We start from the raw sequence: 26222 nt of genomic DNA on the forward strand, positions 1-26222 counted from the left end.
AAGCTGAGACCCCTAAAAGCTAGATCTATCTGGAACACTTTGAAAAATGTTTCTCTGGAAGAAATAAAGGCTTTTTTTGGAGTCACCCTAAATATGGCACTGAATTCAAAGCCATCAATCCAAGACTATTTTTCTTCTGAGTGGGTATTTTACCAGCCGTTTTTTGTGAATGTTTTCTCAAGGAAAAGGTTTTTACAAATATTTTGGTGCTTTCATGTATCTCCTCCAAATCCTGATATGAACAATAGAACCAGGGCTGATAAAGTAAAGAATGTTGTAACCTATTTACAAGCTCGCTTCAGAGAATATTTTGTTCCACTTTATGAATGTGTAGTGTAGATGAAAGCACCTTGGCTTTCAAGGGTAGAGCTAAATTCAAATGTTACATCCACAAAAACCAACCAAATGGGGTTTGAAAGTTTTTGTACTCAGTGATTCAAGATCGGGATATGTTTATAGTTTTGAACCTTATTACAGTCCATTTACAACTGAATCATTAGTTCGCCCAGATCTACCATTCACTTTTAGAATTGTATTGCATTTGGCAGAAAAATTAGTATCTGGTGACAATGCAGGATCTGGTTTTCATATATTTACAGATCGATACTGCACAAGCTTACAACTTTCGGAGGAATTAAAAAAAAATGAATATTCATTTAACTGGAACAGTGATGACTAATCGAAAGGGCTTGTGCAACAGCATAAAAAGGCAAACTAAAATTGAAAAAATATTAAACTAAGACCTATCGTCATACAAACAACACTTTAGTTTTAGCTTGGCGGGATAAGCCTGATGTAGTAATGTTGAGTAATTTCTACAATAATGATACTGAAACCATCTCAAGAAGAGGCAAGGATCATCATACAAAAGCCACAGTTATCTGTCAATATAACAAATATATGGGTGGCGTGGACCAAGCAGACCACTATATTGCTTCCTACAAATTTTCCCGTAAATCTCTGAAGTGGTGGAGAAAGCTATCTGGATGTTGGAAGTGGCAATAGTAAATAGCTTTCTCTTGTTCAACATGAATAAACAAAACCATGGAGAAAAAACATTCAACACAGGAATTTCAGAGAAATCCTCATCACTGAACTTGTAGGACATGTCCGTAACCCTATGATTTTGAAGCGGGGTCGTCCTTCATCAGTAGAAAAAGAAGAAAGGCTAAACAAACACCCTCACTTTCTTGCAGCTCATCCAACAAAAAAACTAAAGCCTGTGCTGTTTGTAGCAATAGAAAGGTGCCAGGAGGAAGAAAGGAAACACTTACGCCGTGTGAAGAGGGACTTCTCGACTCGGCACATGAACTTGAACGTGGATAAACCCGTATACATCAACGAGGCCTTGTCACCGGCGAGAAGACGTCTGTTCGCGATGGCGCGGGAGATAAAGCGGGACAAACAGTACAAGTACTTGTGGGTGCGAGGTGGAAAAATCTTCCTTCGTAAAGAAGAATCTGGGACAATTACAACAGTAACATGTCAGGCTGACCTTGAAAAACTGTAAGTTTTTTTTTTCTAACCCATTTCACAAAACAAAATTAGATGTAGGCTAGTGTTTTCATATCAATGAGGAATTTGTTTTTCATCATTTGTATTTTTATAATGTATTTGTACCTTTAAGTTTATTTTCTCTTTAAAAAAAAAATATAGATAAAAAATTTAAAATCATTCATCAAAATATAAGAAGCCTAAGAAGTAATTTTGATTTTTTTCTAGCTGAAGCTATTGCGAATAATATTGAGCCAGATATAATTATTTTATCGGAGATATGGATCAATGAAATAGAATCAAATTTTTATACAATACCGGATTATAAACATTTTTTTAAGTGCAATGAAACATATAGGGCTGGTGGAATTGCTGTTTACATTAAAAACACATTTGTAAACGTTAAATGCCTAGATGTGAAGTGCGATACAGCTGACATTCTTTTAATCTCTTTTGAATTTTTAAATCAAACTTTTCATTTATTAGCAATATATAGATTAATTTTTCACTCTGTGGAAGTATTTATAAATGAACTTCGACAATTTTTTTGTAATCTAAATATGAATTTTAAAAATATTAGAAATTTAATTTGGATAGGAGATGTAAATATAAATTTAGTGGGAGTGAGGGAGTTAAATGCGGATACTGACAGTTATAGAACAGTGATGGCAGTAAACGGGTTTGAGTGTTTAGTCGAAGAGCCAACACGAGTAACAGATCAGTCCGAGACATGCATTGATCATGTTTATGTCCGGGTGGCCAACAAGAACACGGTTTCTGTAGATGCCGCGGTTATACATGCCGGCATTACGGATCACTCTATGGTTCAGGTTAGCGTGGCGGTGCGGTTGTTGGGTGGCGGGGGGGAGGGGGCAGAGCCGGTCTCGCCCTCCACCCCTCCCGCGGCCCGCACACGTATATGCTACGCTCTCCTCAAACAGATGTTAAATAATGCCGACTGGTCGGATGTATACAAACATTCTGATGTGTCGGCTGCTTTTGACTCTTTCCTTTCTATATTTCAACAATTGTTAAATCAATCAACTTTTATCGTCGAGAACTCTTTTCAGTATAAGAAAATTAAACCCTGGATAAATAATGCGATTTGTTCGAGGATTAAGAGAAGAAACTTACTCTTCAGTCATGTTAAAAAGCATCCTTACAACGAGAGCCTAAAAAATTATTACCTAACATTCAGGAATAAATTACGGAACGATATAAAATTATTAAAAGATCGTTTCTATAGAGACAAATTTAATAAGTGTGAAGGAAATTCTAAAGCAACATGGAAAGTAATAAATGAAGTAACAGGACAAAATAAAGCAAATAGAAGTCAGATAAGGCTAGAAATAGGCGATATGACAGTTTCTGATTCACACATTATATCAAATCGATTCAATGAGTATTTCTTAGATGTAGTGAATAATTTAGATTTGAACAAAAATGTGAATGATAATTTCTTGTCTATGCACTATAACAATTATTTTCCATGTAGAATGGAAGTTCATTCGATTTTTATTGAACCAGTTTTAGCTGAAGAGTTGCTGTGTGTTATAAAATCTCTAAAGAATAACACTGCGCCTGGTATTGATGGAATAAGCACTTGTACACTAAAGGAAGTTTCTGAAAATATTTTAGATGTTTTTCTGTATATAATTAATCTTAGCTTCCAAACTGGCATTTTTCCAACTAAATTAAAAAATGCTGTTGTCATACCAATTTTTAAGAGTGGTTCCAGTTTATTATGCAGTAATTATCGTCCGATATCATTGCTTTCTTGTTTCTCTAAGGTTATTGAGAAGGTAATGAAGCATAAGCTTATGAAGTTCTTAAGTAAAACAAATTTTTTTAGTACCAAACAGTTTGGATTTAGATCCGGACTAAACACTGAACATGCCTTATTAAACTTTATGACCAATGTTTATGATGGAATTAATGACGGAAAAAATGTTAGTGGCCTATTTTTAGATATCAAAAAAGCCTTTGATACAGTAGACCATAATATTCTTTTGGAAAAGCTTTATCGGTGTGGCATTCGGGGAGTTGTATATGATTGGTTTCAGAGTTACTTGCTGAAGAGAAAACAATGTGTCAAAATTAATGCTGTATGTAGTGACATGGGTGTAATTAAAAATGGTGTACCACAAGGATCAGTTCTTGGAGCTATTTTATTCATAATATATATAAATGATTTTTGTAATGCTCGCTTTCATGGTACTTTAACATCTTTTGCGGATGATACTGCCTTGTGCTATGCCAGCAAGGATTTGGACTCAGTACGAGTAGCAATGAGTCGTGACCTTGATGCGATACAGTGGTGGTTCACTGTGAATCATATGCAACTGAGCGTTGAAAAAACAAAATACATAAATTTTTCTTTAAAAAAAGAAGTAAATTTTTCAGTACCGATTTTATATAGGTGTGCAGATTGTATTAGTCAACAAATTCATTGTAAAAAAAGTAAATGTTCTGTTTTGGGTAAAACCAGTGAAATAAAGTATTTAGGTGTATATGTTGATAGTGAAATGAATTGGAAGATACATATAAGTAAATTAAATAGTAAAATAAATAAAATCCTAAGGTTTTTCTATTTTTTAAAAAGTATGTGTAGTGAGAGAGTTTTGCGTACAGTTTATTTTTCAATGGTGCAGAGCAGAATAGAGTATGGAATAGTATTTTGGGGCAATACATATATTTCTTACTTGAACTCAATATATCTACGGCAGAAGCATTTGGTAAGAATAATCTCGAATAAAACTAAATATGAACCTTCTCGTCCATTGTTCTTAGACCTAAAAATTTTTCCTCTGAGATATTTATATGTATTCAAAGTATTAAAACTTTTTTACTGTAGAAGTGGAAATATTCCAGCCAATGTAAATACCTATAAATTGAGATTAAGAAATGCAAATAAATTTACAATACCTAAGCCAACAATATCTTTTTACACTAGAACATATAATTTTATCGCACCAAAGATTTTTAACCAAATACCTGATTATATTAAATATTCATACAACAAAAATATTTTTTTGAATAGACTAAAATCATGGCTCTTTCATTTGGAAGATATTGAGTTTTTGTTTAATATTATACAATAGCTTACTTATTCAGATGATCAGTGTTTATCAGTAATGTATGGTTAATATTTGTATGTAAATATTTATTTATTGTTAATACAGTTGTGAAGTCAATATTTTTGTTTTTATTATGTATCTGTAGTTTATGTTCTGCTTCCTTGTGGATGGTGGTACGGGAAGTCAGGTGTTGTTATTTTCTCTTGTTGCAAGTTGCATTTGTTTATTTTGTTAACTGTGGATAAATTTTTTGCTAAGGCACAACATGTTTGTTTTTTTGAGACCATCTTTGTCAATTTTCTTAAAAAATAATTTTTTCTGAGTGCTATTGTTTTTTTGTAAGTACTGTAAAGGAACCTCTGAACAGGCTTGCCTTAGAGGCCCTAGATTTTCTTAAATTTCCTTCTTGTGTCAATATTTACCTACTGTAATATGTACATACTGTATATTGTAATAGTTAAGGCTGTTTTCAATGCAAAACTACTAAGTTAAGTAATAAAATAATGGTCAGCCTGACAAGAGAATTATTAAATGTTGAGATAAAAGTGTACATTTTGTTAACTGTTGAAATTTGAGAAAATAAAATTCTTTATTCTTATTCTTTATTCTTACTTTATTGTTGTAAAACCTGTTCAAAAAATCCTGGTCTTCATCCTGCAGAGTGTTTTGAACGATACCATACCGTGCTAAAATATAAAACTTATTAGTTTAAGTATCAAATTTTGTATCTCTATAATATACATTAGAAATCAAATTAAATTATTACACAATATAATAATGTATATACTTAATTGACTTCCAGTTTGCTAAAAATGGGTTTTTACTGAAAATATGCTAAAATAAATACGAGCTGAGGGGACAGACTGATGAAAAAAATCCGAGTGGAAAGGGTTAAATAAACCGTTTTACGGTAATTTAACAAAAACGAATATATCGCACAGTGCGATAGTAGGGCTTGGAGGGTTAAGTAAAATAAATGTTTTGATGATCAAACTCAGGATTGTAGGCAAATCAGTGGATAAAGTAATTTATTACACAGTGAGATTTGAGGCAGTCACCTGAACAATGTTTATCTCAAATTAAGGCGTACAAATACAACACTCACGCACTGCTATACGTGTTTTGTTCTAGAACAAAATTGAAAACTTCTGCTGCTAAGTCACGTTACAGTTAGTACAACAAAGTGCTACACTTGTGATATTGTGATTATCTGGCTAATCACTTGTAGTAAAAATATTAATCTTTGATCAAGTGTAAGATTGCAAATGTAAGTGTGTGCAGTAAGGTGAGTGGTGAGAAAAGAAACAGAATTTATTAGTGAGAGGTGATCAGTTTTGTAGAAACTTTTTACACAGTTTGTAATTTACCATAATGTTACACACAGTGCAGGTGGAGCTTGGCTAGTGACTGACATGAGGAGAGGTGAGAACATATTAGAGCTAGACCCGGCGGCTCAAGAGGAAGTGGACAGAGGAATAGAGGAGGATGGTTCTAACTTAAGTGGAGTTAGTGCTCGTTGCTCATGGTCTGAGTTCAACCAACTGTTCACCCCAGGTCAGTAGCTGACATATTTTCATAATGATAAAAAGTAAAATGTTCAAGATTAATATTATTAACAACATTTTAAAAGTCAATTTATCAAAAATCCAGAAATTTATTAGTCATTAAACATACAATGATGCATTAGCTTCGTCATACGTAAATTACTATTTAAAAGCTATTACAAAAATGCTTCTAGTACATTTCTCAATTTAATAATATGGTTGTCATATTTAATTTATGAATTATCTGGACATATAATGGAAAATATCATAACTAACTATAACAATTAACAAAACTGAGTTAACAGTATGAAAATGTAAGAATAACAAAACATCTATGTAATAATTCACAGGTAAAAAAAACAGCTACATTAAGTACTGAATTATAACAGTAATAAATATTATAAATAAATAACAATTAATAAACAACACAAATCAACAATAAACAGTTTTTAAAAATAAAACTTTATACAACACACAATAAATAAGTACAAATAACAAAAAGAGTAAAAAGCAATGTATATACACTTATGTACATCTGTCCTAAATTTTGCTATCAAATATTGTATGTAATTGACTATCTTCAGTTAATAGGAAATCATCAACCTTGTAAACTTGTTCTTTTAGCCAATTATTCAAGCATTTTTTTAAATGTAACCCTATGCACTCAAAGGCAGTATTTATAGTTTGTCCTTGGAGCTTGTATGTTCAGCTCTACTGGCTGCCGCCATTTTGTCAGAAGCACAGATTAATTTTTGCTGTAATGTTATCTCAGCTCAACAACACAACCGAGTTAACTTTAGAAGTACGTGGTTGATACCGATGGATCCCACTTAGCAAAAATTGCAGAACTGTCATTAGATTTCTACTGAAACAATAAAAATGTATTATACTTGGGTGTACAGTCCTTCCCCTCCCCTCCACATCTTAAACTGTAAAATTAATTAAGTGATAAATTGACAAGAGGTTTTCTCTGTAGGTGAGAGTGGAGGGTTAGCCACACCACCACTGTCACCTCACTCAGACTCGGAGCAGATACAGGCAGCGCTCAAGAAGGGCTCTCTGAACACTCGGCCTGTTCTTCCACCTATCAAGGGTCAAGCAGAGAGACATGGCATTGAGTGAGTACATTCAACATGTTATTTGGCAACAGTTTGAAATAGAAAAAGTTACTGTATCTCAAAAACTTGTGATCTTTTGTATGAAATTAATATTTTAAAATAAGGAGTGTCACATTATTATTAAATGTAGTCAATCCATTATTTAAGAAGAAATTCTTTCTGTAGAATTAAATCCTTTATATGAGAGGTTACATTTCTAAATAGTAAAATTTTTTGTAGGAAAGTCTATTTACAGTGAAACTCCTGAATTTTTTTGTAGAAAGTCTATTTACAGTGAAACTCCTGATCATCCAGCAATGGAATAAGTATGCTTAGGTTAGATGTGATGACTCAATAAATTACAACAAATTATCATAATTCTGAGAAAGTGGTAAATAAATATCACATCTGAGAAATTATCAACTATCTGTAAAACAGTATTGAATATTTATACTCTTATTAGTATTAGTGGCGAACCACAACATTTGTAACAAGTAATTGTTGAAAAATAAAATGTAAAAATAAAAAAAGAAAGATAAAAATCTGAACTGGAAAAAATGTAAGTTTTTTTGGGACTGTAGCATTTTAGTCATATTTTAATCTTTTGAAGGAGAGTCCTAGTTCCACATCTCTGTTATCCCACTAATATTATAAATGCAAAAGTTTGAATGTTTGGTGGTTTGTCCTTGAATCACGCTGAAACTGCTATACGGATTGTGCTGAAATTTGGAACAGGTATAGCTTTTGGTGTGAATTCATTTAGAGTGCTTTTTACCACCCATAACTCATTCATTTCACCAAATAAAGTCGAATTCATATTGAAAAATTAGTTTGTTTACATTCGAATGTTATGATAAGAACGAAACGTATTTTGACAGCTATAGTTCGACAAACTTTCTGAAACATCTGTTTACATTTGAATTTTATCAATAATAAGTAAACAGTGCTTGGTCGGTAGTGTAATGCAGATAGTAAATAAAACATTAATATATAAGTTTTACTCCAGATTGCGCCAGTGACGAATTAAAATCATCTAATGCATTAAATACTGTTATAAAACTAACCTTAATGAACAAAGTTATGCATGTTATTACATTTTAACAATGGCTAATGGAAAAACAGAGAAATGAATACTAACATGCCTCAACGATTCATTCTTTCCGTGGCTACAGTCCAATAAACAAGTGTAACGCTAAACTTTAATAACAATTATTTTGGAATGTTGCATAACCTTAATAAGGATTTTCCTCTCATACCGAAAATACATAAGAAGTAGGTAGGACTTCACCCTAGGTCGTAACAGGCTTTTCAGTCCTACTTATCTGTGTATTTTCTTCATCAGGATAAGGCAAACTCAACTATGTCAATACGATTTTGGCCAAAATAGTAGGTAAGTGAATTAAAACGCTCTTAAGTAGGCATCTCGGTCCTATGTAAGTATATATATTTTTTCTTCGTCAGAACAACAAGGCAAACTCTACTATGGTACTGGAAATATCTTAGACCTGAAATATATGACAAGGACTGGAAATATACGCTTTTTGACCAAAGTATGTTTCCGAGACCTGTGTTATCCGAGATTTGTGTTTTCTTGATCGGGATTACAAGGCAGATTCAGCTGTGACGTTATGTATATAATTAATTAGAACCAGAAATGCTCCTACACATGCCAAACATGATATAATAATTAAGTTAAACTCTGATACTATTTACCATGAACTTAAATAATATCTACCTGATGTATGCCTACTTACGTTTTAAAATGTTTGTAGGACTCCCATCATATTACATCATAATTGCTTTTTATAAGGACTTTGGTTCTAAAAATTGTGTGCGAAGTCGTGGGTGGTAACAGCTAGTCTTCAATAAATAAATAGATAATTAACATTTTTTTGTTCTTGGTTTGCTATATTTGTTATTTATTTGTCAGTTTTTATATTAATATGTATTCAGAACTAATTAGATATTAAAGTGTTAAAAGAGGCTTTAATTTTAATACATATTTTACTTTTAGTTTTACCCTTCTTTTTCCTGTATTAGAAGTACAAGAAATTATAAGGTACAAAACTTATAGGAAGTAAATATTTAAACAAATCTGAAGTAGATATTGTGTTGTCAATAAGCTCCTGGATCAACGATGGTGCTGTACTAGTAGGCATGGCAAAAATGAGAATAAGAAGGTAAACATTTTTTGCTACCATATTTTTAAACTAATTGTGTAGAACATCCTCCATGTTAATGACAGAACATTGCTGTATTGTAATAGGGCTTTGATTGGCTAGTTTTATAAATTTCTTATCATTTTATTATTTTATTCCTTTAGAAAGTATTGATAGGTACGACTGAAATTTACTTCAATATATGATTGGTTATTAGAACCAAGTAGAAAAATTGTACATTATCTAGTTCATTTTACAAAACTGAATTACTGATTTCACGTTTTAAAACATTTTTTAGCTTCATTTAAGTGAAATATAATGAAAAAAGTGCAATACTAAATAATTAGAAGATTATTGTTATTTTTGGTTATTAAAACATGAAACAAAAACCATGTTTGTCAGCCTATCAAAATAGGCTATGACAATCACAGTATGTTCTGAATTTCCCTTCATTCTCTGCCTGTTTTTGCCCCTCTCTCCCTTGCATAGCCTCTAAAAAATTGTAAAAACATTGTTTGGTAAACTAATACATATTATTTAACCTCAATTATCAGATATAACAGGGACTGAACATACTCGTATTTTAGATAACCCGATTAATTTCTGATAGTACGAAGGACTTACAGGAAATATATATAGGTACAATATGCTCAAATTATAACATTACTTTATTATTTTATAATATGTACAGAACAAGAATAATATTTTACAGAACATATAAAGGCTGCAAGGACAACAGCTTGAAGAATTACGTCTACTATGAGGACTGCCTGAGTGAGGACATGGAGCTAGTGAGTACAAGTCAACGAGAGTTTACATCTAACCTTCAACTTCGAGTTTGGCACACTGTTACGTCTGGTTATATGATACCTTGTCAACAATATTGTACAACAATTTTATTATTGACTGTGTTGTTATAGCAGCAGGGACACCAGCTTGGAGAGTCACTTCTACGATTAGAACTGCCTGCGTGAGGCCACGGAGCAAGTGAGGACAAGGCAAAGAGAGTTTACATCTAACCTTCAACTTGGAGTCTGGCACACTGTTACGTCTGGTTATATGATACCTTGTCAACAATATTATACAACAATTCCATTATTGACTGTGCGGTTACAGCAGCAGGGATACCAGCTTGGAGAGCCACTTTTACGATGAGGATTGCCTGAGTGAGGCCACGGAGCTGGTGAGGACAAGGCGACTCGAGAGTTTACATCTAACCTTCAACTTGGAGTCTGGCACACTGTTACGTCTGGTTATATGATACCTTGTCAACAATATTATACAACAATTCCATTATTGACTGTGCTGTTACAGCAGCAGGGACACCAGCTTGGAGAATCACTTCTACAATTAGAACTGCCTGCGTGAGGCCACAGAGCAAGTGAGGACAAGGCAACGAGAGTTTACATCTAACCTTCAACTTGGAGTCTGGCACACTGTTACGTCTGGCTATATAATACCTTATCAACAATATTATACAACAATTTTATTATTGACTGTGCTATTATAGCAGCAGGGACACCAGCTTGGAGAGTCACTTCTACGATTAGAACTGCCTGCGTGAGGCCACGGAGCAAGTGAGGACAAGGCAACGAGAGTTTACATCTAACCTTCAACTTGGAGTCTGGCATACTGTTACGTCTGGCTATATAATACCTTACCTTGTCAACAATATTATACAACAATTCCATTTTATTATTGACTGTGCTGTTATAGCAGCAGGGACACCAGCTTGGAGAGTCACTTCTACAATTAGAACTGTCTGCGTGAGGCCACAGAGCAAGTGAGGACAAGGCAACGAGAGTTTACATCTAACCTTCAACTTGGAGTCTGGCACACTGTTACGTCTGGTTATATGATACCTTGTCAACAATATTATACAACAATTCCATTATTGACTGTGCGGTTACAGCAGCAGGGATACCAGCTTGGAGAGCCACTTTTACGATGAGGATTGCCTGAGTGAGGCCACGGAGCTGGTGAGGACAAGGCGACTCGAGAGTTTACATCTAACCTTCAACTTGGAGTCTGGCACACTGTTACGTCTGGTTATATGATACCTTGTCAACAATATTATACAACAATTCCATTATTGACTGTGCTGTTACAGCAGCAGGGACACCAGCTTGGAGAATCACTTCTACAATTAGAACTGCCTGCGTGAGGCCACAGAGCAAGTGAGGACAAGGCAACGAGAGTTTACATCTAACCTTCAACTTGGAGTCTGGCACACTGTTACGTCTGGTTATATGATACCTTGTCAACAATATTATACAACAATTCCATTATTGACTGTGCTGTTACAGCAGCAGGGACACCAGCTTGGAGAATCACTTCTACGATTAGAACTGCCTGCGTGAGGCCACAGAGCAAGTGAGGACAAGGCAACGAGAGTTTACATCTAACCTTCAACTTGGAGTCTGGCACACTGTTACGTCTGGTTATATGATACCTTTTCAACAATATTATACAACAATTCCATTATTGACTGTGCTGTTACAGCAGCAGGGATACCAGCTTGGAGAGCCACTTTTACGATGAGGATTGCCTGAGTGAGGCCACGGAGCTGGTGAGGACAAGGCGACTCGAGAGTTTACATCTAACCTTCAACTTGGAGTCTGGCATACTATTACCTCTAGCTATACGGTACATTGTTAAATATTATACAAGACTATGTTATATTAGGACATCGTTATATTCCAGCATAAGAAAGTCATTAATTTTTCAATATTATTTAATGTTGAGTTTGACATTATTTAGTGTAGGATATTTAGATACTAAATACGTCTGCAACAACAAAATATCATTGATAAAGTAAAATGAATCCAGAGTATGTCTTCATCGTTGGTATGTGGAATGGTTGAACATACAGTGCAGATAAATTACTAATGATTTTCATCACTAGATACTTGAAGTTAGTAGGTGTCCTGCCCAGGAGAGTTGATTTTTGCAAAAGTCAATGTCAGACTTTCAATTATTAGCCGAATTTGAAAATGCACTTGGTTTTTAAATATTATACATCAAACATGTTCAAACGTTTAGATCTGGATATACTAGTATTGAAGGAAAGGTTTTTAAACATTCTTTACTTTCTTTCAAATCATGTATAGTATAAGATAGTATATACAAAATTGTACTACACAAGCAACAAAATTATATTTTCAACCATGATGGCTTTAGTAGTAGTAACATCCAAACATCTAAACCTGTAAAATGAATGCTAATCACATAGTGTAGGCTGGATGTGACACACAGATGGACCTCATTGATTACCAAGGAGATACAGTATACGCTCTCTGTAACTGACCACCTATGGGACCGTAGCTTGATCAGATAAGAGAAAAGTTGGTTAGTCCTTTGCACTTGTACCACCTAATAGAGATACATATAAAGAGGTGTTTTAAAAAAGTGTTCTAAAAAATGCCAAAATCGTTCTAAAAATAATTGTTGTTACAGTATAAGAAAAAATTACATTGGTGTTATAAAATGAAATGGCTCATTATAATGTATGTAATTATTTACTAACATATCTTGTAATACAGAGTCACGGCGGTTTAAGGCTGTAATAGTGAATAGTGTGGCATTCGGGCTATGGTAGATTTTTATTAACGAGGCCTACGGAATTGGTTTATTACAATAGCCCATAAAGTGCTCAAGCAAATAATTGCTATAGTATATTTGGAAGATGTTAGGAATATAGATTGAAGATCTATGTAAGTGTGTTTTTTTTTTTTAGTATTGGTGAATCCAAGTAGTGCTTTTATATCTTATGCTTTGCTTTGTTTTAGAGGAAGTGTGAACTTTTTATTGTGTTCTGAATTTTCTTCAATGAACTCCATTAGTTTAGACTTGTATGTGTGGTTGCAGTGGGCGAGTGAGACATGGCAGACACTTTACATTTAAGTCAGTGCTAGGAGATACGGCCATCACGCTGGTTGCTGCGTCAGTCACCGGAACATTTGTGGACGCGGACAAACCCTATGTGGCACATGGTCCTTGGCTGCAGGTCCTGATCCCAGAGGATTTCATTGAAATCATGGCCACATCCCTGGAGCCCCTCAACAACCCTGACCAGGTGAGTGCGGAGAGACTTTTTAACAAGTTTGTTTAACGTGCACTACGATTGGCTTAGAATAGTAGAATATTAAAATGATTCAACATGTACAAAAATTGAGCTCATATGTACATTTTAGGTTTAAAATTAAACTTTAACTCAAAGTTAAGGTTTTTAATAACTGGTCTCTTAAATATATGAGTGAATGATTTCACATTAACCATAACCATAGCTGAATTGTAGCCCAGTGTTAACCTTCCTTTTGTGACCAGGATCAAAAATTAACTATGTCCTGACACCACCATTTTTGTGATAGATTCTAAAACTGCATAGGCCTATTAACAAGTCTTGCTTGAAAGTACAGAGCATTATTATCAATATCCAGCTCCTGTAGTAATAGGATACAAAAATTAATCAACATTACAACATACCGCACTGAGTTCACAGTAACCGAGTTTCCTCTGTTATCTTCAAAGAAGTAAGGTCAAAAACTTCGCTCTGTTGTTACTGCACTTTGGGGTTTGTAAAGGCTTGAGTTGAAGCTCTCTGGGGTTATGAGCACTAGTAAATCATTTTTGTGTTAACATGGTCAGATAGGTAATAATGTGCTTCATCAAACATAATCAACACGTTAGAAAAAATTTGGCAACCCATTTTTTAATGTAAATAATTTATCACGGAACAGAACTCTTCTGCCATAGTCTGGTTCTCTAAGTTCTTGCACAATTTGAATTTTGTAAAGATAAAAATTAAGGTCTTGGTGCAAAATCCTCAGCAGGGATCTGTTTTAAAGTCCATGTGCCAACGCTTGTTTCCTGGCCGACCGCTTTGTACTGTGAGTAACTCTCACTCTTTCCACATTGTTTGGTATGCGAACAGTTTGAAGACTCCTCCAATTTTCTTTTGGGCAGAGGCTGTATTTCTAAATAAACTTACCAAGTTTTTAAATCTGGTAAAGCACCATGTTGACCAATGTTGAAGCGGGGTCTAAACAATCTTTGAATTTTTACATAAGAATCACTGTTCTAAAAAACGTTACTACAGCAAAAGCATGGTGTTCAGGACTCCAAAACACCATGTTTACTAAAATGACACAGTTTATTTAAGGTAATAATTATTACAGTAAATCATTAATTGGTGCAGTATTTATCATATGACAGTATAAACAAATTTTGGAGTTTTTATTGCCTTGATCCTGTAGTAGATTTTTAGCTCAATATAATCAACCAGATCAATTAATATAAATGACCAGTACCAATTAATGTTCATATAAATTACAGCAAGTTACATTCTTAGTAATTTAATGTTATAATGTAGCAATGCCAAATCAGTATTCCCATTGTTGACTTGAGGATAACAAGATTTTTTCTATTGGTAACATAAGGTTGGTAAGGCAAACAATTTATGTGTGTATCACCAATAGAGCTTAAAGTTTAGAGGTATGTGTATTTACAGATAAATATTTTTAGTTGTTTATTTATTTTTCCAGGTAAATACTTTATGTAATGGAACTGGTCAAAAATGTTTTAGAAATGTTTGCAATAAATTAGTAAGGAGTGGAAATAGATTGTCCCAGTTATTTAGTACCATTTATTGGGTTTATTCCATAATCTGAAAAATATATGTATTCAGTTGGTTATTGCTTATTCATTGTGTTTCAGCTTACACTTCCTAAAACTTTTTTCTGGAAGGAAAGAAAACTCGCTATCACGATCCTGTCAGATGGGAGGTATCAATAGTGCCTTAGAAACGACTACAGCATTTAACAAATCTCTCTAACATATTTATATATATTTTTATAGTTGTTAAGTTTGATGTGTTTATCTAACACATACTCGCACTTGCTCAGTATTATTTTATTATTCTATCGAAGAATGTACTACGTTTTGAATCGTAAAGTCTATATTATAGTGCCTAAGAAAAAAATATACCTCAAGTACCTTTTATAAGTTTTTTATTCAATCCTTGCAAACTCTCCACAACAGTAGTTGCTACAAATTTAACCACACACATATACAACCACAGAATATGAACTGGTATTTTTGGCTGAATGTGTAGCAAAGCCCCTCCCACCAATTTTTAATGAATGAAATCCAACTTTTGTTATCTGTGCGCAATGTACGTGTGGAACATGTTGAAAATATGTTATCTATCAATATGTGTGAAATTCCTTTTGTTAGTTTGGTTGGTCTCATAAAAACATGCATATTTTAGCAATGTTAACTAAATGGCAAAGTGTTTTATTTGACTGTATTTTGTTAACTGGGATTACTGATGAAAAATGAAATGGGAGGAGCAAGAATATCATGTACTGTAGTTAGAAATTTTGTATCAACTCTCATTTTGTATGTACGATTCAAGTACTATTTTTAAGTTTGTTATTGATTTTAAACTAACTTTATGAAGACCTAGAATCTTTAAGTTTGGAACATATCTCAACACTGCATAAACAGGGATGCTACAGGTCAGGGAAATCAGGGAAGTCAGGGAAAAGTCAGGGAAAAATGAAAAATTTGGTCTGGAAATCAGGGAAAAGTCAGGGAATTTCATTATTGGACTCCTGTAGCAACCCTGATAAAATTGCAATAATATGCAATTTACTGCTTTACATAGTAAAACACTATGACTCATATACGTATGAGTCGAATACTCAAAAGTAACCAGATTAACATTGCCGTGGACGGAGATTGTCTAGTATTTATTCCTGCCACTAGGCATAAAGAGCAGAACTCATTGCTAGTTCAATCCTGCCTGTGTTGTTGATTTGGCTCGTTCTTTTGTGTTCCTGTGATTGTTTTTCCTAGTGCTGTTTTGTTCTTGTTTCGGTTTTTGTGATGGTAAGTTTAAATGAATAACGTGTAGGTGCAAAATTTTTTTCTACTGGGTAAAAATGCTCCTAATATTATTTTAATGTTGAAAACATCTCACCAAGATTACGCTATGAGAAAAACTTAAATATATGAATGATTTCCTTGATTTAAATATGGTGATATGACAAGTATTGAAGACGTTGATCTGGACATGACTCGTTCTAGTTGTCCAAATCGAAAAAAATGTTGAAAAAAATTGAGAGCTTGTTCTCCCAGACCATTGACAGATAATTGATAAACTTTCAGAGATTAGTAGATTATTTCTCTTTGATTCGCTTGATTCAACGAATTTTAATCGAAGATTTAGGAATGAAAGGGTTGTCGCAAAGTTTGTCTCTTGGATTCCGATTGACAATCAAAAGGAACATCAAGTTGAAACATGACAAGTTTCAACTAGCTAGTGATAAGTTATGATGTTATGTTACGACCCAAAAACAAAACAACAGTCAAGCCAGTGGAAGACGTCATTGTCACCCCATCCAAAATCTGTTATCAAATCAAACATTAACACAATACTGATTTGAATTTTTGATGCCAAAGGTGTAATTCACTCCAAGTCAATCAAACCTTATATTTTAAAGTTTTAAGAAAACAGTGTTTATCAAAGAAAACCTGATTTGTGGATGATAGGAGATGGATTCTTCCACCAATTAAATAGCGGTCAGATAATAACATTTGATTCTTTATATTTTTTTCATCGGCCAATGCTTAAATTTGTTTTCATGATTGCTTTCAAATCAAGAGTTGTAATTAGCAAGAAATATATATATATATATATAAATATGCGTTTAAATAACCAAACTAACATATGATAAGAAGATCAAATATCTGTCAAATGACATTTATTTACATACAGTGGAACCTCGATAAGTCGGATTAATCGGGACCGCGGCCGATCCGGGTTAACGAAAATCCGGATTAGCCGGAGAATTAGTTAAAAATTAATAAAATACGGTATACTTACAGATAAACTCCATTATAATTGTAAAAACATCAAACATATGCACATTTGATTATTATTAATCCTTACAGTACATTTATAACTGTTCATTTCCTGGTAAAAAACTCAGTCAGCTTTGGTTGTGCTAATGTCGTCTGCCGCTTGCGTACTGTGCGATCCCGCAGTCTCTTCAACATGAGCAATTCAGCCGGCGATGTTTCTGCCTGCCGCTCGAAATAAACCATTAGTTCGTTTAGTTTGGTCACTGCATCTCCATGACTCATCATTGGATCTTCAATGTCCCCATCTGGCTCCTCAGCGTCTGATTCATTAGCATCAGGTAAAAACGACGCGATCTATTCCTCGTCAGTAAGTGGCTCATAGCCTCCGTTATTGTCTGCCCCTAACCACAGATTAATGTCATTTTCATCGACTTCAGAGCATCCATCAATATTTTGGAACATATCCAAAAGTTCTTGGGGCTGGATATCGTCTGGAGAGTCATTTTTCATATTACAGTTCCCCACTGGTTGAATTATATTTAAGTCGCATACACCCTTCCACAGTTTTTTACAAGATTTAATTAAGCTGATTCTAGTCACTTGTTCCCAAGATTCTGCAATCATGTACATTACAGTTTTCACATTAAATGTTTTGATAATCTCAACTACACCGTGTTCTCCTTCATTGTCAATGATTGTGCTTAGCATCTGTCTTCTGTAAACCTTCTTGATTTTCTCGAGAACCCTCTGGTCCATGGGCTGTAATAACGCTGTTACAAAAACTTGACGGTAATGTCCCCACTGACCAGCACATCTGCAGACGTCGTCAAGAGTCTCGTTTTTAGCTTTCTTAGCTTTACACCGATTGCCCAAACTGTCTTTTGTTATCATCTTGAAACAAAATTCTTCGATTTTTATCCTATTTTTTTCCAATCCAATACTGTAGATGTATCGACTCCATAAGATGCTGCAATTGTTTTTAAAGACTCACCTTTATCAATCCTACCTAATGCCTCTAGTCTCTTTTCCATTGTCACTACAACATTTTTACGTTTTGTTGCCATCGGGTAGATAAAAACAAACGCACAACACAAATGAGCGCACTATCTGAAGCATGATTGCAGAACAGAAGCAAACAATACAGTACACTACACACACAACACAGACACAAGCGGGCGGGGCGAGGAAGAAACGGTACTGAGGGGCCAGGTGTGGCGGTAGCGTGGGAGAGGATTTGGGGAAATACGCGTCTGTTATTGTATCCGAGAATCCGGGACAAGGACCGCCACTCGGCCGCCGTGTGCCATGAGTCACACACTCACTGTCATACATTCCTATCAAATACTGATGCAACATCGATTCACGGATACTATACCAGTCAAAAATATTTCGTTTTTATTATTGAAATGTTTGTCTGATTTTTTTAATTGAAAATCGGTCCGGGTTAGCCGGACTTCCGGGTTAACGGGGGCCGACTTATCGGGGTTGTACTGTACATACATACATGTGACAAATACAGCCAAATACAAAATAATTGAATTGTAAAAGGTAAGGACTCTGTGGTGTAATGGTAGCACACTCACACGGCAAGTGAGAGATCCGGGTTCGAGTCCCGGCGGAGCAAGTACTTTTTCTGATTGAATGTTTATTCAATGGCGCAGTGTAGCGGGTACAGCGGTTATCGCAAGATAACCAGATCAATAAGTGCTGCTTGGATAGGTGACCGCTGAGCGATCCTGTCCTTGCAAGCAGCCCGGTGGTGGTTCGGAAGTCACCTTTAAGCCGTTGGTCCCCAGGTTAAGTGTTAGAGAGGGCTTCTTAGCCCTAAATTCACCTGGTAAAATAAGACCTTCTTTACTTTTTACTTTTACTTTTTTATTGAAAAAAATTAAATTAGGTTAAAGAAGTATATATATATATACATAAAAGAACACAAACAAAAAGAAGAACCCAAACTCATGCTTGAAGTAGAAGGGAATATGCTAAGTAAGCCTTCCCAAATAGCTAACTTCTTCAACCACCATTTTTCAACAATAGCAGATTCCACACAAAAAAAAAAGAAAATAGAAAAAAACTGGATAACATAACCATAACCAAACCACTCACCTTTCCAGACTTTAACGAACAGCTATTGAATCTTACACCAACAACCATAAAAGAAGTCCTATCATTGATATCCTCCCTCAAATCTAAGCTTTCTTGTGGACTGGATGAAGTCCCTTCAAAAGTTGTAAAGCACTGTGCTAAACAATTAGCACCACCATTGGTAAACATTATAAATAAATCCTTCAAATCTGGTCATTTTCCATCTTCTTTGAAAATTGCCAAAATATATCCTAAGCATAAAAAAGGTCCAGTTACAAAGTAGAAAACTATCGCCCGATTTCATTGACATCAACCTTTTCAAAAATAGCAGAAAAAATAGCACTTTCACGTATTTCAAAACACCTTGAACAAAAGTTTTAGTCCTTCAGAAAAAAGCAGTCAGAGCACTTGCAAACCTGAATCATACAGACAGCTGCAGAGATGCCTTCAAGTCACTGAAGCTCTTAACCGTAACAGCACTATCTTCTTGCAGCAGTCATTTACACCGACCAGATGGACTTTCCCAGGAATGAAGACATTCATTCATACAATACACGAGGAGCATTAAACTACCCTCTTCCTACCCATCGGACAACACATTTTAGTAAAAAACCATCCTACCTGGGCCGTAAAGTTCTAAACTCACTTCCACAAAACCTCAAAAACCTCAGAGGAAATGAACTGAAGAGACGTCTCCAGGACTGGCTAGTGGAACGATCTGTCTACACTATCAACGAATTCTACAGTATTGTAAAGCAAGAGACATAAAAAATCATTTCATTTCTGTCGACGCCATTGTATTTCTTGAAGAAACTACAAATAAAGATTCTTGTCTATTGTCTATATATATATGAGCGATTGACTGTGCTTTGTGAAGTGAAAATGAAATTAAATGAAAAATGTCTTTATTGAATACAACGTAAAACATATTCAATTGGCGAGGTTAGGACTATTAAGTCCTCTCTTACACCTAACCATAAATTAATAAACTATACTATTACTGTAAAACAAGAGCCACAATACAGTTTACATTACTACTTTACATTCAAAAATTATAATCTCTATTTATATAAAGTAATAAAATGAAATAAAGGTTCTCTATGAAACTAAAAATAAATAAATAGAATAAAACTTACAAGGAAATTAACAGACATTCACCCATCACCATTCATACAAAGCCATCGTCCCCTATGCCACGATATCGTCAACCCAACGAGGTCCAAAACAGATGGTCCCTAAGCACCCCCCGAAACCGTTCCCCACTATGAATACCTCTGGTATGATCCGGAAGATTATTCCAGAGTTGACAAGCAGAGACTGTGAATGATTTACTGTAAATAGAGGATCTATGAACAGGAATAGATAACAGAGAGGCTCCACATCGAGTATTCCAATTGCTTGTTTCAGAAATGAAAGAAAAACGTTCGGACAGATAGGAAGGGGAATAATCGTTGTACAAAATAGAATCTAACATGCTAAGAATATGGAACTGACGGAGTAGATTCAACTTTAACAGATGTAACCGATTGATGAAGGGTGTTATATGGTCATATCGTCTAAGGTTGAAGATAAAGCGAACACAATAATTTTGAGCACGTTGTAATCTGTCCGAAAGCTCAACCGCCATGTCATTTATAACTTCGCTACAGTAATTGAAATGGCAGAAAAATCAGGGTCTTCACTAGCATTACTTTCAAATTCAAGGGTAAACAAATAGCAAATTGCTTAAGACTATGAATACCAGCGAATACCCTGCCACAAGTCTCAGTAACATTATCGGCCCTAAGAGTTTTTGTAGTAGTCAGTCCAAGATTTTTGACCTTGTCATTGTATGAAAGAGGACGACCGTTCAATATGAGTGTAAGAGAGTTGTTCAAGTTGATACTGCTCAGAAGTCTGGAAGTTCCAATAAGAATAGTTTGAGTCTTGCTTTCGTTAAGTTTCAGTCCGTGTTTGAAGGCCCACATTGCAATAGCATCAATGTCGGTGTTCATGTCAGCAACAATGTTTGGATAGTTTGAAACGAAAAAGTGGCTGTAAATTTGCAAATCGTCAGCATACAGGTGAAAAAAATGAGTGTTTGATCATAGCAGTCAAATCGTCGATGTAAATTGAAAAAAGAAGAGGGCCAAGGACAGAGCCTTGTGGCACCCCTCGATTCACAGGTTTCCAGTAGGAGTCTTTGTCGTTGGACCTAACACACTGCTGATGATCTGACAGATACGACCCAAACCACTCCTCACAGCTATCAGAGAATCCGATTTTAGACAATTTCAAAAGAAACAATGGGTGGTAAACGCAGTCAAAAGCCTTAGAAAAATCAAAAAGCGTTAAAATGGTAACAAGCCTTTTGTCCATTGCCGAACGTATATCTTCAGTGATTTTTAAAAGAGCACTGGTTGTACTGTGATAAGTACGAAATTCTGATCGAAAGTTGGACAAAATTTTATTGGATTCGAGAAAGAAACATACTTGCTGATGCACCACTCTCTCAAGGCATTTAGATAAAGCTGATAGAATGCTAATAGGTCTGAAATCTGAGAGGTCACCAGGACATGAACATTTTTGAAGTGGGCGAACAATAGCGAGTTTCCAAACAGACGGAAATATTGAAGAAGAAAGAGATCTGTTAAAAATATTTGTAATTATAGGAACGACTACGGGAAGAAAACATCTCAACAATTTCATAGGTGATGTTATTGAGTGTAATAGGAGTGTTATGAAGTGATGTTATTTCATTATAAACATTTAGTTATGGCCATGTAACAGCTAACTGTACAGTTGCCATCACGATTTGGGTCCATAAGAACAATGTTGAACCGCACAAAACCTTTACTAAATAATGTTTTGCTAAAAGATTGTGGGAGATGTCTCACTTTAGACATAATTAAAATTTTACCAAAAGCATTTTGTGTTTTTAAGGTTTTTGTAGTAAAGTTATTTAAAAAATGTTGTAATAGTTTTGCTTTTTCACTTGAATATTTAAAATAAAGTATACACCTTAAAGAAAAATTTAAGATTTGATTTTCAAATTTAGAAGATAATTTTTTACTTTAGTACCATTCATAAAATGAAACCACAACAATGAATACCTATAAAATACCACATGCATATAACAATCATTATAGTAAAAATTAACTCACCTGATAACCAAACATGTTTTACTACAATGATGTGACAAAGTTTGTTTTCAATGCCTGTCATATTATAAATGACAGCAAAGAGGAAAATATATACAATATCTACTGATTACCAAAATGAAATGATCTTTGAGTTATACGTACTTTTCTCATGTGATTAAATGATATTTTATCATTTAAGATTTTACAGCAGCTTTCTTACATGTCTTACTAAGGTATCATCTAAATAATTATTTATACAACAAAAGGTAATAGAGACATACAAAAATGTGTCGAAGTATGTGACACTAATGCCTTGTTGACAAAGATTAATTATTTGCTACTTGACAGGAATGTGTTGGTAAGCAAAATAATTCTCTCTTAAGCTCCTCGGCTATTTCAATAATTTTGTAAGTACACAGTCCTGTTCTTCTGTAACAATATGAACATCATAGTAACTTTGTTTACAAGATACATGAAACACTTTCTTTTTATTACTTGAGTTCTGTTTTACCCAGATTTAGATAAATTTCACAACCTATTTAGGCAATGTTGTTAGTGACGATAATAAATCATAAAAAAATTGTTTTCAAAAAAATATTTGTTTTTGTGAAGTAAAGATCCATATAATTGGTGAATAAACTGCAATATCGTGTATCTGCTTAATCAGAATATCTAGATTGCTCAAATGTATAAGTTAAAAAGTGTTAATTGTTGGCAATTTTTATTTATAACATAAGTACAGTTTACTTTATTTTATAAATTTAAATAACTCAGAACACAAATTTTAAATTGATAAATTAGAGCGGTTTTCTTTAGTAATTTTCAGAATAGTTGGTGTATTATTTATTTATATATATTTATATAAACATAGAAAGAAGCCAGTAATCTATTATTCCGTAGCTGTATTGTATATGGAAGGAATAAAACTATTTTATGTGTTGAAAATTTGTAAAGTATACTGTACAGTTAAACCCATTATTGAGATAGAAGATCTGAGTTAAAGTAAAACGATTCTACTCATGCAGAATTTGAGGAAAATCAGCACAGAAGTTAATTTTACAGTTGTGATTACATATCTATATGTACATAAATACAACCTTCATGTAGTTCAGAAAAAAAAAAAAACAGATCATGAGCAGTGAAGATATTTGCAAAAAATAATAATTAAATTGTCAGAATAATAATATGCTTTCATTATATATGTTGCAATAGGAGTAACATTCCAATAAATACATAATTGGTAGGGTTAATTTGGTTTTATATACAAATCTAATCAGTAATAAAATTTTCACAAACTTTCTTTTATTTTTTTAGAAAATAGCACACATTTCCAGGACTTTTCCACCCATTCTTATCGAAGTCATCTTGTATTAGTCTCAGAACTATATTATTGAGAATACATCCCAATGTTGGAGTCAAAATTGTTAGATTTAAAAAATGTTCAAACACAATTTTCTTGGGAATGGGATTTGTGTTATTTTATGTGGTATTATTGATCCATGACCATTGTAAATGGTCCTCTAAATCACTAGATCTGTTAAAAACAAAAACATCTTTCCTAAAAGAGATATGCTTCAAGTATGGTTGTAATAGGAGTAGATTTAATGTTGTAGCATTCTGCTACATTATTTATTTCATTAAATTGAAATGAGTACAAGATCAATAAAAAGTTATTTCTAAAATCAGTGGAAAAATTGTTCTCTATATTTTTTAAGTTGAAATTGTATGTAATTGTTAAAAGATGTCACATAATTGCTAGGACAAGAATTGGGGGTCAGGTTGTGTGAGCGATTTATACATTTTTTTAAATTGTCACCAGAAAACCTTGGTAAAAATACCAGGGCGACGATCCTTCGTCGTCAAGTGTTATCATAAATTAATACTATTTTTTCATTAATCCTTTTTACAGCTCATATTGTTTATAAATATATTTTATTTCTTCAATAGTTTATATTAGCTGTGAACAATACATGTTCATACATGGATAGTGATCATTTAACTCTAAATAAAGTTGACAGACAATTACTGAATGATTTTGTCTGGTAGTGGTAATGACTCAAACTTTTCATTGTCTGATGAATTTGATGACGACATTGATGAAGACCTTACTTATACATTAGAACAAGATGCCCTACTAGGTTTATAAATTGTAGGCATCATTGTGACAGCGGTTTTTTTAATTCAATCTGAGCCCTCAACAAGACCTATGTTTCCTAGGTCTACAGTTGACAGGCAAGTCTAATGACATCTCATCTGAATCAGACAATGATGACAAAAAAACTAATAAATTTGGCAGTCAGTCATTAAAGGAACACCAATTTTATTCATGACTTTTCTTATAATGAGAAACCTGGTCCTAATAATATCCCTTCAGTTACTGCATTTTATATTGAATACTTCAATTTATGTTTTACACAAAATATATTTATGGTTTACCACCATGTTAATCACTAAAACCAAGTCAAATTACTACTAGCAAAGGAGAAAATATATCAGCTGATATCCGATTTCAAAAATGGTTTCTTATCACCTACTCTGAAATAAGGGCGTTCATTGCTGTTATTCTCAACATGAGTCTTACACGAAAACCAACCAAAGAATTGTACCGGACAAAAAACAAATCTCAGTCAACACCATGGTTCCAAAATATATTTACAAACAATCGATTTTAGGCTATGTGTGTGCTTTCCCAAAAGTGTATGCAAATAAATTGCTTAACTCTGTGTGTGTGTGTGTGTGTGTGTGTGTGTGTATATATATATATATATATATATATATATATATATATATTTTGAAAAAACAGCATAAATATGAAGACTACATATTGGAATTTGGAACTAAGAAAGAAATGTAAATGCATATTATTTATTTTTGTTTTAGTGTTGTGTTACCAATATGCAAAAATGCTTTTCTGGATTATGTACACAATCTAAAAACCTGTTATGTAACTATAGTATTATTTTTTCCACATTTAAAACCTTATAACAAATCAAAAAGAAAATTGATCCCCCACAATATAATTTTTGTTTTTATTTGTAAAAAGATCTAAACTAAAAAAAAGGAAGAATAGCTATATACATTATTTAGTTTTTATAAACCATTGATTTTCTTGTTATACATTTCAATTCAAATATTTTGATACCTTTACCATGAAAATACTAAGAAAAATAAAAAAGATGATCTTTCCCTGAGGCCCTGTAATACCACTTTATTGTCTGGTATTTCTTGTATATGGACTTACAACATAGTTGCAAATGAATTTCTTTTTTACTACATTTTTGTCCCTGTGGAATTTAAAGCGATAAACAACTGCCATACTGAAACTTTAAATTTAGCAGTTAAAGCTCCCAAACTTGTGTACATTTAATTGTGATAGGTTTGGTTGGAAATAAAAGAATTAAGGTATTTGTTGTTTTTACTCTTATTGCTGCTGTATTATTGTATAATTACTGTACATCATAAGGCCAGATGGCAGCTGCAATAAGAGTGTTTTCATAATTTTGTCATGTTCTATGCAAATGCAAGAAAGTAAAGAGTTAGATGAGTTTATAAATTAATTAATTTTTTTTCAATGACTTTTATTAACTAATAGTATTTACAATGTTCAAAATAATATTAATCTGAAATTTTAATAACAAATAACAATTCTTTAAAAAAATATAAGGACATAGTAATATTAAATACAGCATTAAGTATTAAAAGCAGCAAATTCAACAACAAATAAAACAAATACAATTATTTCATAACTATAAATAAATATCATGAGTAACCTATATTT

At 33.6% G+C, this 26222-nt stretch overlaps 1 protein-coding gene across 1 annotated transcript in view; it reads left to right on the forward strand.

Moving 5' to 3' along the window:
* LOC124353304 (suppressor of fused homolog) overlaps positions 1 to 15369 on the forward strand; it is a 34664-nt gene extending 19295 nt beyond the window's left edge. Inside the window, exons 5-11 of the mRNA XM_046803201.1 lie at positions 5956 to 6125; positions 7092 to 7233; positions 10488 to 10631; positions 11284 to 11419; positions 11863 to 12017; positions 13239 to 13446; positions 15087 to 15369. Of these exons, the coding sequence (XP_046659157.1) occupies positions 5956 to 6125; positions 7092 to 7233; positions 10488 to 10631; positions 11284 to 11419; positions 11863 to 12017; positions 13239 to 13446; positions 15087 to 15164 (1033 nt within the window). The 3' untranslated portion in view covers positions 15165 to 15369. The remainder of the gene's footprint in view (positions 1 to 5955; positions 6126 to 7091; positions 7234 to 10487; positions 10632 to 11283; positions 11420 to 11862; positions 12018 to 13238; positions 13447 to 15086) is intronic.
* Positions 15370 to 26222: the final 10853 nt, after the last annotated feature.

This window comes from Homalodisca vitripennis, chromosome 1 (assembly GCF_021130785.1).
Source record: "Homalodisca vitripennis isolate AUS2020 chromosome 1, UT_GWSS_2.1, whole genome shotgun sequence".
In the NCBI taxonomy this organism is placed as follows: Eukaryota; Metazoa; Arthropoda; class Insecta; order Hemiptera; family Cicadellidae; genus Homalodisca; species Homalodisca vitripennis.